Source organism: Lottia gigantea (genome assembly GCF_000327385.1).
Source record: "Lottia gigantea unplaced genomic scaffold LOTGIsca_46, whole genome shotgun sequence".
Lineage (NCBI taxonomy): Eukaryota > Metazoa > Mollusca > Gastropoda > Lottiidae > Lottia > Lottia gigantea.
Window position 1 is genome coordinate 309,889 of NW_008709614.1, and position 15,278 is coordinate 325,166.

Sequence of the window (15,278 nt, forward strand, 5' to 3'; positions counted from 1 at the left end):
CATTATCTAAGATAACGCCAATGACAATAATACTCTTTGAGCTGTCACTGTCATCATTGACCTATTTAATTTATTAAAAGATAACTTGATTCAAATCTTATATAAAGATCGCATACTGTTAAATAAAATGGTTACTAAGAACTAGGAATATGAGTTAGTATTAAACGTTAAGAAACAGCCAGTGTCTTATCGGAATTCTTAGTGTTATTTTATTCTCTCTTAATACTTTCTTCTGACAGTCTTGTGATTTGTAGTTGCTGAGAGATCGGAAACTAACATCGAGCATGTCGAATAAAAAGGAAGAAGGAGGACATTCGTCTTTTGTTTATATTTTAGCATGTTTTGCTACTACAGGAGGGTTATTATTTGGTTATGATACTGGAATTGTTTCAGGCTCCATTTTACTTATAGAAAGAAAAGACAACTTTGATTTAAATACGGTATGGAAAGAGACTATAGTCAGTGCCACTATAGGCGCTGCCGCTGTTGCAGCACTGTTCGCGGGATTTTTGACAGATTTCTTAGGCAGAAAAAAGACAATTATGATTGCTAGTGTTGTGTTTGTGATCGGGGCTATTATGATGGGAGCAGCGCCAGATAAATATGTGTTATTAGGGGGCAGAATTATTGTTGGCATTGGAATTGGTAAGTATATGGTAATTATTTTACTAAGATTGAAGGGTGTCCCTATCTATGTATGTTTGCAATGATAGCATTACTTCTTGTCATATGGTAACAAATTTTATGGATTATAGTTGGATCTTTATTCAATTAACTTTCTATATATTTCAAAATTTTTCTTTAATGTGCATAATGCAGCCAAATGTAAGAATGGAAAAAGCCCCATCCGATATCATTTATACTATACTTCATCTCATTAGATATAGTAACATATTATGTTTTGCGTAATACGTATAGCTACTTGTTCAGAGCAACTAAAAAAGGAAAACATCTCTGACTGTGTACGAGGAGAGAAGCTGTTCCTGTGTAGCTAACTTTTTTGTGACGACCCAATTCCACCCATTGAAACATGCATAGCAATCCATGTTATCAATAATTTATGTGGTAATAAATTTGATCAGATAAGGCAGTTCCTTCGGTTCCTGGTATTAAATTAAGATAAAGCGCATATTTTTACCTGTTTCACATGTTTTAAACATGATAATCTAGACTATATTTCTCAGTCAGTAAAAGCGCTGGAATCATAAAAAATCGGTCATAGGCTATGATATCGGTCAGCACAATGTTGATCGTGGGTTTAAATCTCGGTCAGTGTGACATTGCATAAATCATCTTTCCTGTTAGTCGATATAAATGTATATGAGTAGGTTGATGATAATCCGAGTACAATCATTTTCTAGATGTTTGATCAAAATTTCAATCCTTTCAAATCATCCCTATAGTTTAATCTGTCGCAGTAACTCCGATCTCAACCCCCACACCCCAGTCCCAAGTAACAATACCTCGTTCTAATTGCCCCCCCCCCCCCCCCACCTCTTTCTGTGGTCCCTCTACCTAATGATTCACAAAAGCTGCACTGCGCAGTCAACAAATAAGTTGACTATTAGAAACTGCGATAAACTGGATGGTTGCTGATTTCAACAGTGGAATTAGAGTCCAATTATCTGGGACCAGAAAGGTACTGAAAATAGAATGTTATCTAATCTGAGTTCTGGACCCTGTTCGGAATTTCTTTACATTAACAAAACTGGATGAAATTCCCTACTTTCAATGACCCATGGATGCATAGGCTATTTCAATATATTTAATTTGCAACGTTTCCTTAATATCCTTATATTCGGTTTGTTTCCTATTATACAGAAATGAATTAATCATGAATGACCATTATTCTGCAAAAGGTTTCCTAACTTTCTACTGCAAACGCTTATGAAGATAGATCTCGAAAAAATATGACCGTAGGAAAAATTTAACTACCGGTACTTAAAAAAATAGGGCCTCTCAAAAACAGAAATAGTTCTTCAAATCGTCTGGTCGACTCATTCCTAATCCAGCTGTGTAATCTTGTGTAAGTCTGAATAAGCCCTAATACCAAGCTTATCTGTGGATTAAAAACACAATTTATAAAATCAGATCAGGTCAGATCTTATAGACCGATAGATAATTGACGTCAAAATACCCACTGTTCATAGTTCTCCCCATTCCAACCAAAGAAGTAGACCAATCCAGTACAAATATGAAATAGAACGGTGATAATAAAAAGGCAGAAAGCATATTCTTACTGCGATATCGTAGATACGTGCATCATGAAAATACATTGAAGAACATACTAATTGGCTTGTAAAAAAACAAAGGTTTAAATCTGATAAAATCTTTCAAAATATAGAACCAAATCACAATTAACATCATCGGGATTGTATTTATATTCAATTCATTTCACTGATTATATTAGATTAATAAAACATTGGTGTAAAAAGTATATTATCCAATTAAAACATTGTACCTATTTTACATCATAATATTACATGTATATATCTAACGATATATCGGTTAAAAATCAAAAATCACCAACAGATCAAAACAGGAAAATGAGATAATAGATTGCACTTTCTGTATCCTTGAAATACAGATTAAGCTAAACGAAGATATACAGGTATTCACATGTCTGATGTGACAGAAAGAGGTCATCAGGTAAATTAAGTGTAGAAATCTACATTCTATCTGTTATAGTGAGATACTGTCTGTAAAAAAGGTAGTTATCTTATCTATAATCACAATCCTAATACTTTTCCTGGGTTGAGTTGTCTGAATTTTGAAGATAGTTTTCACAAACGCTCTGATAATGGAGAAAACATGATTTTTGGTGCTTACAATGGATTTAGTTTCGAACGGGAAAACCTCATCTTTATCTAGCTCATCACAACAGGACGATGACTGTAGATACTATTACGTCAATGAGGGCTGTTCTACAATTTTTACATTGGCTTTTTGAAAAAAATAAATCTTGCTGTAGGGTATGTGTGAAAAAGTTGTTATAATGACAGTGTTGAATGTAGCTGAAAAAAAAAACAACAACTCGAATGTAACTGATCAAAAAACAAACTCGAATGTAACTGACAAAAAAACAAACTCAAATGTAACTGACTAAAACCAAACTCGAATGTTACTGAAAAAAAAAACCAAACTCGAATGTAACTGACAAAAAAAAAAACTCGAATGTAACTGACTAAAACCAAACTCGAATGTTACTGAAAACAAAAACAAATTCGAATGTAACTGACAAAAAACAAACTCGATTGTGATTGACTAAAACCAATATCGGATGCAACTGACAAAAACAAAATCATAAGTAACTGGCATACACCAAATAGAATGTAACTAACTAAAAACAAAATCGGATGCAACTGACAAAAACCAAAATAGAAAGTAACTGGCATACATCAAATAGAATGTAACTGGCATACACCAGATAGAATGTAACTGGCATACACCAAATAGAATGTAACTGGCATACATCAAATAGAATGTAACTGGCATACATCAAATAGAATGTAACTGGCATACATCAAATAGAATGTAACTGGCATACATCAAATAGAAAGTAACTGGCATACATCAAATAGAATGTAACTGGCATACATCAAATAGAATGTAACTGGCATACACCAAATAGAATGTAACTGGCATACATCAAATAGAAAGTAACTGGCATACATCAAATAGAATGTAACTGGCATACACCAGATAGAATGTAACTGGCATACACCAAATAGAATGTAACTGGCATACACCAGATAGAATGTAACTGGCATACACCAAATAGAATGTAACTGGCATACATCAAATAGAATGTAACTGGCATACATCAAATATAATGTAACTGGCATATATCAAATAGAATGTAACTGGCAAAAATCAAATAGAATGTAACTGGCATACATCAAATAGAATGTAACTGGCAAAAACCAAATAGAATGTAACTGACAAAAACCAAATCGATTGTAACTGACAAAAAACAAATCGATTGTAACTGACAAAAACCAAATCGATTGTAACTGACAAAAACCAAATCGATTGTAACTGACAAAAACCAAAAAAAATGTAACTGGCATACATCAAATAGAATGTAACTGGCATACATCAAATAGAATGTAACTGGCATACATCAAATAGGATGTAACTGGCATATATCAAATAGAATGTAACTGACAAAAACCAAATAGAATGTAACTGACAAAAACCAAATAGAATGTAACTGGCAAAAACCAAATAGAATGTAACTGACAAAAACCAAATCGATTGTAACTGACAAAAACCAAATCGAATGTAACTGGTAAAACGAGGAAACCATAAAGAAGTATAGCAGTAGAGACAATCCAGGAAGATTTACACTAAGTCCACGTCGGTTTGTGGAGAAAAAATTTCTCTTGGCGATAATAAGACTAATACGAACAGCTCAAAATAAATTAAATATGGTATCGTGTTACCATACAGATGAAGATGTGATCAAGATAAAAGACATAATTCTTTGGAACAAGATGAATGATTCAGCAGCTAGTACAACTCTTAGTTAATCTTTTGAATGATTAAATGTATAGTAATGATCAAAGATACCACACGACTGGTATAAAACACCATTAATTGTGCGAATACCCACGGCCCGACAGATGCGAAGTTCTGATTTGAAGTTTTTGATCTGAGTTATTGCCATACTTCAGCAAATTTAAAAATCGTCAAACGTATTTAATTACTGTATTATTTTGGAACAGTTTTGGTACTTCTGAAGACTATATACATATATTTAAAGCCCAAATTTCCAAAATGGTGTTCCAGGGCCTTTAGAAAAACGGTTTAACAGCTATTGTTTTGACATGACATCATATACGTAAGTTGAAAAAAAAAACCTAGATCATTAAATGATCCCACGACGATACTGTTAAGTATAGATTTATCACTACATTTACCAACATTCTCAAAAGGTCAGTCTTCTGACATTTCCTTCGATTTTAAAATTGATGTTTTTTTTTTATGAAATCTTGTTGATTTAAGACTCTTCGAATCCTATAGAGCTTTTAGGGTTTTATATAATACTTACCTCATTTGGAAGAATCAGCACAATAGAAACGTATCTTTAAGGGATTATAAAGACGTTTTCTTGTGAATCGGAGACACTGATAGCAGCAATTTGCACTAGGCCTATTCCAAATTTCAGTCAGAAGTCTGTGGTTCCTGCAATTTCACTATAACTAAATGTTTGATGACGTCACTATAATTGCGAACGACCTTAAATGTGATAAAGCATATAATTTTGTGTGATTTGTGGATCCATCAAACACTTATTTCCCCGATATACATCTATACAAAATTTAGAGAACCTTTTATGAGAGTCTTTCTAACAGACCTCAATGATATAGAACTACTAACAGAGGCTAGAGTCATAGCTCTTTACACTAGAAGATGTGTGTTCAGGAGAAATAATAATAACACAGTGATATAAGATGACTCAAACAAGAAAAAAGTGATATCACTTACGGAAGCTTTTCAGACATCTTGGATCATTTATCAGCATTTTGTTTGTAGTCACACATTATTCTTTATATGATAATAATGTACAATATTACTCATTATTTTATAGCCAGGAATCAATTGACCAATATCAAAGCATGTTATGCTTATAACCACAAATAAATCATCTGGAATTTAATTAGTCCAAGATTCATAGGACTATTACAGCTGAGACCCGATTATTATACAGGTGGGTGGGTAAATTGGACCACTTAAGGAAATATTTCTGCAGTTCAAAATTCCTATTGCTTGTTGCAAATCTTTAATGCTTACACAATGCACAAGGCTGTAAACCTCACAAAAACCAAATTTTGTGAGTTTTAATGAATAAGTAAGGTTTTAGGATTGGTTTGAAAATTCCACGCGACTGGTCCAATTTAGAGGATTAATTGGACCAGGGTATCGGCTAATTTGGACTGTAGCATATATTTTATAATAAATCGGGAAATAGTTAAATAATGTTGCAAAATCAAAAATGTTACATCAAATTGAAAATGTTTTGCTTTAAAGGCTACTGTCAGAGGCCTAGGGTCGGTAAGAATGAGGGCCGTGGGAACAAAAGCCATTTACGAAAGCAAACAAAATTGGATGGAAATAACGCCCATTTGTGTAGTTCATCCAATTTGGAATGATGACCCTTTCTTGAACCATTAGAGCTTAGTCTTTGCGTTTTCTTTAGCTGCAAAAAGATTTTTCTTGTAAGGACGTTAATACTTGAGACACTTGACTTCGAGATCCTCTTTTTGATACTTTTTGTATCTTAACTGGAATTGGAGAAATATCGATTAGTCTAACTCATTACATTTTACTGTGCCTTTAGAAACATCCTCAGCATCATTATTAGTTTAAACAGAATAATTATAAATTACACAATAATAATGCCCAATGTATCTCACTTTCACTGGCAGAGAATATTCTAAATCCCCATAGCAGCTAATGTATGTATTTTGATACATGTATTGGTCTCCCTATCACGGATGAATCAGCTAAAAGTTCCAATTCACCAGCCATAGTTTGTGGTTGGGCCATTGATGTAATTCTTTCTTCCATTGATTTGTACTTTACATAGCTTTCAAGGCGTCTCCAACATATTCATCATACATGTTCATTTGTAAATTAATATACATTTTTTGGACTACCTGGTGACGTATATGATCGGACTGAACCTGTTCGTGAAGAAGTAGAAGTGAATCATTCAATAAACCATAGTTGTTTCTTGTGCCATTCTGTAAAAGTGGGTTCGTTGCCACAGCTAGGCTTCCAAACAGACATCTGTCATCAGGTGCTACTCTAATAACCAAATTTCTCTAATAACTCTAATTTCCTTTACGGTAGACGGAACAATTTCTTCTGCAACCGCAACTGCGTGGTTTGCCTGGATGGGTACATCATCAATCAATTGGTAATTGTTTAAAGTTGATGGACAAAATTCTTGTTCTTCAATCACTCCTCGTGAGCAAGGCCAAATACCACATTTAGCAAAACCATTCTCTGCAGTTGACATTGTAGATGCTTTGATGTACGCTGTGAAAAACAGTTTCGAAACCTGGAATTGAGTCACACTCCTTCCAGGATTATCTCACATCCAGCTATCAATTGCTTGGTTATAATATGTTTGTAATGGTTTGAAAAAACTAACATCGTGTTGTAATCTATGAGTTGTGTGGGGGTGGTAAAAGACTACATGATCAAGATGTTTCCATGATATTCTATTGCATATGGCGAAAGTTTCTCATAAAGTAATTTAAATAGTGAACTTGGCACCTGCGATGAAATTTTAGCACATGGTTGTTGAGAAAACAGGATCTCAGATTCAGGAATCAGATGGCCACCATTCTGCGATAAATAATCCCCGCCAAGTGGATATCGAAAAAAATGTAGGTCAATTATTCCACTTGTGCTCACTAGAAATAAAACATGGCATTACCTGTTCAGTCAGGTTGTCCATAAAACTCTTGTGATTTCATTTTCCTAATAATAATAGTCGTTATCGTTTTATCATGATCTGTAGTAAATAATCATCTCTAAAAACAGACCATAGTGTGTAGGTTGACGACCAAACCCAATGTAGCCTACCCTTGAACCGTGTCAACTCTGGCGCATGGTCATACTTTTCTAATGCCACCAGTTGCTCTGTCAATCTCATGGACTACCTGGGGTCCAATAACTCAGCAACGAAATAATTTGTTTTTTCTCTTTCCAGGATTTGCCTCCATGACAGTACCAGTGTATGTAGCCGAAGCAGCCCCTGCTGATATTCGGGGACGTCTAGTGACATTAAATCAGTTATTTATCACTATTGGTATTGTTATTTCAAGTTTAGTAGCTGGCATATTTAGTGACATGAAACATACTGGATGGAGGTAAGTCAGTCACCAAAGATTTAATTGGCAATTGTTATTTTCATCAAATTCAGATCAGACACTTATTGTTCCTGTTAGCCTTAGGAAAATAATTATATTTACAATATTATATGTTTCACATTATGTTTTAGGAGAGCATTCTTCTAAGTCCTATGAACAAGTGTAGTCAAAATATTTCATCTTAGCACCTATACAGGGATGAACACACAGTTCTCATATTTAAATTAGTCTACCCTCCTTTGTTTTTTTTAATATATATTGTCATGTTTTGATTTCATATCTTTTGAGTTTATTATCGCCCTTGAAAAGAATTATTTTCTTTCATGCAGAACCAAATGACTTCCTTCTGTAATCATAAATTAATAATTTCCGTGTCTTTTGATTTCATCAGTAAAAATGCACTTTGAATTAGCCAAATCACGTTGTGGAAAAAGTTATACATCATATTAGGTGGAATTGAAATTTATTGTTATACTTTAAAAGTCATCAAACGTAGTAAATATTTCTGTTTTTAATCTACTGAAACGCATTGTTTCATGTTAACTTAGTAGTATTTAGCAATATCCATATTATAGTAGTACAAAAGGCAACACTGAAAGACCTAATTTCGCGTTTAACTAGTTGTCGTAGCTATTGAATGCAACTAGAGTGCAATTTTAAACCTCAAGTAAAAGACGTGACACTGATTACTTGTAAACTTTAAAATAACTTTTTAATTTATCAGTTGCATGTTACTGTTTACTGTTTTGTTACTTGTCACTGTATTGCCGTATGTATCTGTCACAGCCTTGTCACGTGTAACTGTTTTGTCACTTGTCCCTGTACTGCATTGCTACGTCAATTTTGTTACTGTTATGTTACTTGCCATCGTATTGTCACACAGTTCTGTCACATGTCAAAGCCTTATCACGTGTGTATACTGTTTGTTACTTGCCTCTGTACTGTATTGCTACATACATCACTTTTGTTACTGTTTTGTTACTTGTCACTGTAAACTTGTCACTGTAATTTCACATGTTACTGTTTTGTCACTTGTCATATGTGATATTTTTGTCCCTTGCCACTGTATTGTCGCATATAACTGTTGTCACTTGTTACCGTCTTGTTATGTGCAACTTCTTTGTCACTTGTCATTGTATTGCATTACTACATGCAACATTTTTGTCACTTTTGTTACTGTTTTGTTACTTGCCACTGTATTGTCACATGTAACTGTTTTGTCACTTGTCGCTGTTTTGTTATATGTAGCATTGTTGGCACTTGTCACAATACTGTCACATGCAACACATCTGTCATTTGACACCGTATTGTCACATGCAACAGTTTCGTTACTTATCGGTGTAATGTTACAGGTTGTCAGATTTAACAAATTTGACAGTGTGTTGTAAATCTGTTGCATCATTTAAGGTACATGTTAGGTTTGGCTGCTATTCCTGGCGTTATACAGTTTATTGGATTCCTATTCATGCCTGAAAGTCCCCGATGGTTGGCAGCACATGGTAAAATTGATCAGGCGAGAGAAGTTCTAAGAAAGATTAACGGTAAACAAGATGTGGAAGAGGATATAGAAGATATGAAAAGTGCTATGGCTAAAAATGCGCAAGAAAACAGTAAGTCGACATTTACAAGGATGCTGTTCATTTCAAAATCATTTGTCATTCTTATACAGAATCCATATCAACGACCCAATGATAAAAAAAATATTTCCGTACTTCCGTTTGATTTCAATCCTTGATCAATGTACAGGCTTAGAGGGATTCTTATCATTTCAATAAGCACCATCTGAATAAATAGAGGTTTTGAAAATGGACTGATAAGAAAAACCTTGAAACTATCTCAATGCCAGGACAAATATTTTGATTTGGATTATGACAAAGCATTTTGAATTATTGTTTATTGTTGGCCGACTTAAACAGATGATTTATGTTTCAAATTAGCCAAAAATATATCTAATTAAATGTACAGTGTGTTATTGCTCCCATGCATAAATCATCACTAAGCCTGATACATGTATATCCTGAAATCAGTTATCCATAAACATTTTGGATACAAAACTCTATCCAGTGTCGTTCATATTGATATAATATGAAATTTGAGCTAGTTGATCAGTACAGCATTTTTGATAAGCAAATAAGCAATTCCACATCTGCTTTAATTTCAGCTGGAGGCTTTGTGCTTGGCAGAATATTAAAAACCCCACACATCAGAAGAGCATTATTTGCTGGCTGTGGTTTACAATTCTTTCAGCAGTTGTGTGGGATTAATACTGTCATGTAAGTAGAAATATGAAATTCAGTCATATTATCATCAGAAACCCATAGAAACATTATCACCTGCACCACAACCATCATCACCAGCAGCAGCGACAACAGCAGAGACATCAGAGCCCTGTCGTAATGATATATTTCTTGGTAGATATGTGTATACCTTTCTTCATCTGATATTCAACAGTATTTATTTTTATTGTTGCCAAGAATGCATACCGAAACATCCACAACCTCCAAAATAGTCAGTGAATCTTCTTATTTCAGTTATTACAGTGCTTCTATATTGAAACTAGCGGGATTTCCAGTAAAATATGCCATTTGGTTAGTCATGGTGCCCAATACTATCAATTTTCTGTCAACATTTATTGGTTTGTGGTTGGTGGAGCGGTTAGGAAGAAGATTTCTTACAATTATTAGTTTGATAGGTCTGTATATTCCCAATAATCAGCTTCTATAATCTAACCTCTATTCATTCTGACTGGTACTTGCTTGTAGAACTTGACATTGGTCTGCTTGACATTGACCTGCTGCTAGAACTTGACATTGGCCTGCTTCTAGAACTTGACATCGGCCAGCTTGTAGAACTTGACATTGGTCTGCTTGACATTGGCCTGCTTCTAGAACTTGACATTGGCCTGCTTCTAAAACTTGACATCGACCAGCTTCTAGAACATGACATTGGTGTGCTTCTAGAATTTGACATTGGTCTGCTTGACATTGGCCTATTTCTCGAACTTGATATTGGTCTGCTTTTAGAGCTTGACATTGACCTGCTTCTAACAATTGACAAGCTAGCTTTCAGAAGTTGCAATGATCTACTTCCAAAACTCCAGTGATGCCTCCGGGATATTGAGAATTCTTTTTCTAGTGCTTGACAACGGACTGGTCGCCCAGACTGGCTCAACACATCATACAATGCATAGCGAATGTAGTGCACACCAGGTTTTGCATAATTACGTTTGCCTTCCTTTACATTTTACTCTTAGATTATCTGTATTGTTATTATGTTAATAATATTGTTTATGATATATTGTAGGAGTGGCTATAGCGTTGGCGGTTTTAGCCATTGGTTTTCAACTATCCTCTGTGTATTCTCCAGCGCTCAACAAGAATGTAACAGAATATTATCCTAATAATACTGTACTAAATGACGAATGTACCAACAACACTTACACGTAAGAAGAAAGAAAATCAAAACGAATAGTGGCTTTACTTGTCTTTTGTCTAGATTCAATTCAAAATTGATCAAAAAGACAAAGACGTCCAGCAAAAACTTGAAATCAAGACTGATTTAAAAGGTCTCAAAATTTCCTAGAATGTTTATTCTAAAATATGTTTCATTCAACTCATTCCATGGTCGGACAATCTTATGCAATATAATAAGAACCTATAGAACTTCCTGTTTGCTGATTGTGAACTTATATATTATGAAGTAATGTTTTCAGATTCTAGTGTTTGAGAAGGTTATTCTACAGAAATAAGTTTTAGAATTTAATATCTTTACAGAACATGTGAACAATGTATAGAAAACAAAGTTTGTGGTTTTTGTTATGATGAATTATCAACAGCTTCATGTATTTATGCTCAAGATGAAGAATTTTCAGAGTATGGTCGATGTAGTAAAATGGGAAATACAACTGATTTAGCAGATGGTTTTCAATGGTCACAAGGCTACTGTCCAACTGATTATACATGGATGGCAGTCTTGGGGTTAGGTCTTTTTGTTTTTGCATTTGCTCCAGGTATGCACCATCCAATCTGGCTTTAAACAAATGATCTCCTTGTCTACTACATTATTTTATAGCTGGCACGACATGCCGTTACTTTTTAAATCTATGCTTTTACTCACTGAAGTATCGGTTGTACTGGAACATACTTAATTAAAATCCGTACAAGCAAGACAATTCTGTTAATCAAAATCTCATCCAAATAGCTTGTCATTACTTCAATGAATAAGGACGCTTCAGTAGTACAAAAAAGACTCCATTCTTATCTCTGAGGTTGCTGGTATTAAGGATACCTTAATATGAGTGCGACGGCATTATAAATTCCCTTTCCGAATTTATCACTTTACATTTTCTAGGATTAGGTCCTATGCCCTGGACTATAAATTCTGAAATATATCCGTTATGGGCCAGAAGTACCAGTACCTCCATAGCCACAGCAGTCAATTGGATTCTAAATTTGATAATATCATTTACATTTCTAACATTAACAGAGACTATTACAAACTATGGTGGGTATTACTTTCTCATACTTATAACTATTCTGTGAAATGACGTTTTGCGTACTGTGCTTTACGTTATAGATCTAGGTTTGTAGTTAATCATGAAACGAATTATCTTCATTTTAGATCATAAAAACATATAACAGATATTATTTGTCATATTCATTGTTTAAAGACATAGATGGTAGGCTTACAACACGGATTGTGTTTCATAAGAATGAATATATTTTCACGTATTTTATATGAACCATATATATATGAGAAGTAATATATTGATGATTCTCAATTACAAGTGCAAAACCTTGTTATTATCTATATTTGTATGCTAATCTCAAGATCGGTGTACTAAATAAAGCTAAACATTCTGTACATTATGCTATTATCAAAATTTGTATGTTGATCACAACATCCAAAAGGAGACAAAGTAATTACTGATTTTAAGGACCCGACCTGAATAGGACAAACGTGGCCATGACCCAAATAGCAAAATATTTCTGTATCCATGTTTCTATAGGTAAGTGTTTGGATAGTGGTTCAATCAAATGGAAATAGGTATATACCAGATGATAAAATTTAATCTATTTCTTGACGATAACATCCCGGTCATATCTTTGCCCGAATATCCTATACTATAACTGTATTTTTTTTAAATTGATAGCCCGATTGTATTCTCCTATAATAATATTTCATAATTCATATTATTTAAGGATCGAAATCACTGCCCGAATGTCATAACATATCCCTTAGCCGAAATTCTCACCCAACATCGGGTGAAAACAGTACATCCCGTAAATTAAACTGAATACTTGTGGATCTCCTAAGGGGGGTAGTATCATGTGTTCTAGAAAGAGTGAAAATACTCGCCAATAACAATAGTGTTTCTCTCGAAGAGAGACGTAAACCTGGCTCCGCCACTGATCCCGGTCTTCTTTTATAGGTACATTTTGGTTATATGGTGGATTTTGTTTGCTGGGGGTCGTTTTTGTTGCCATATTCGTACCAGAAACAAAGAACCTTTCATTAGAAGAGGTAGAACGGTTATTTATGACAAAAAAGGAGAGAGAAAGAACTGCAACTTCAAATGATATCGGTAATGGACATTTTGGTGAATTAAGTATATCACAGGCTGATAATGTTAACGGTTCAAGTCCTAGTACCATCTACATTATTGATCCAAAGAATACCTCAGCAGAAATTGAAGCACCGAATACAAAACTTTAATCTCACAATTTTATAAACCTCATCCTGTCCATTTTCATAAGTGTAGTTATCTAATACAATTATTGTTCAATTTCGTATACGTTCCATTGGAAAATGTAGATTATCACCGCTACATCAGCCCTTCACGTCGCAGATTAAAGATCAGTAAATAAATTTCACGATGACAGCAGTGGCTCAACTACCATAAAGATTTTTTTAAAAATTAGTCCACGCCCCCCACCCCTCTCCCCCATAATATCATAAAAAAAAGTTCTCGGCGGAGAGGCCATTTGATATGAAACCAAGGCTTGACGAAGACGGAGTTAAAAGATTCAGGCACTAAAAAGGCGTTAAAGACGCCTTCTCTTTTGGGAAACTTTTCTCCCAAACTTTTGTCGCCGCCAGCTTGAATAATCCAAGACTTTTTTTTGTGAATTGGCCGATTCAATTTAGGCCTACATCTCGAATTTTCAAGAACTTTGTACACATGACGACTGAAAAGAATCCAGTTCGTATGATTTACGGGCTTAATTAAATCGTGTTGTAATTTTATTCGCACATTCACCATACAAATAAATAGTTTGCGACACTTAAAGTCTGACAGATTTAGATTCCGTGAATCACTCTCATAGTTTATGACGGGGATAATGGTGGTGGTGCTGGTAACGATGACGATGATACAGGTGGTGCTGATACTGTTGATGATAGTTGTGGTGCGGATGATGATGGTGCTAATGATGGTGCTAATGAAGATGCTGATGATGTAGGCGGGCCATGTCACAATGTGGGTAGTTTTCTAGTTTCACGAACAACATAACTAGACCAATTTTGATATGTTGATATGCCAAACAATACAGAAATATACATTACAAACACAGTAAAGGTAGAATCGACGTGTGACGTGTTTGACGTGTTTACTGACGTACTGACGTGTGACGGAGAAACAATTGACTTTTCTGGCACAAAAATATTCAAATATAGATCTTTGCCATATGAACACAAAATGGATTTCCACTCGATGGAAACCTTTATACGGAAGTCACCTCAAAACAAATACGTGACCTTATGACTGTTTTTTCAACATATTCCTTCACAGGCACCGTATTCGAAGGAACATCTCTATTGGGTTCATTCAAGTGACCGAAATTAACCGGATATGAAGATCGTAGCAATGAAAGGTCTGTAAGTAACAACATGATGAACAATCGCTCTCTGATTGGATGGGCCTATGTCAGTTTTGCCTTCTATCGAAATTTCCCGAAGTTCGACTGTATTTGAACCATTCTAATTTTCGGTCAAGATAAACTAGTGTCCAAAAGATACGATACCAACTTATTTTCAAAATTGTTTTTTACTAAGTGAATTGTCTAATATGAAAACATGCCAATTCGTATTGCACATCCCAAACACAGCATAGTCGATAAAAATACCGGGAACACGTCATCACTTCCGGGGAAAAAACGTAAATTTCGTGAAAGTGACATTTCCCTCTCTAGCATGTTCTGTTCGTGCATAAAAACTGTATAAAACGGCTGATCAGACACGTTGATATCACAGCAACAAAAAGAACACAAGATATGCCACGTTTGACAGCCATGGAGAGAGAGAGAGCCGTTAGAATGGTCCAACAAGGAGCGACACACGTCGACGTCGCCAGAAGGTTGGACTGCGCACGCATCACTATCACCAGGTTGATGC

General features: G+C 34.7%; 1 protein-coding gene across 1 annotated transcript; it reads left to right on the forward strand.

Annotated features, from left to right (window-relative positions):
* Positions 1–284: 284 nt before the first annotated feature.
* LOTGIDRAFT_218322 (hypothetical protein) lies at positions 285–13,671 on the forward strand (the record flags this gene model as incomplete). The annotated part of the gene is made up of 9 exons (XM_009061090.1): positions 285–645; positions 7,727–7,886; positions 9,294–9,496; positions 10,048–10,159; positions 10,418–10,578; positions 11,190–11,328; positions 11,660–11,895; positions 12,237–12,389; positions 13,318–13,671. The coding sequence occupies 9 exons, from the start codon at positions 285–287 to the stop codon at positions 13,599–13,601; spliced, it is 1,809 nt and encodes a 602-aa protein (XP_009059338.1). The 3' UTR covers positions 13,602–13,671.
* Positions 13,672–15,278: the final 1,607 nt, after the last annotated feature.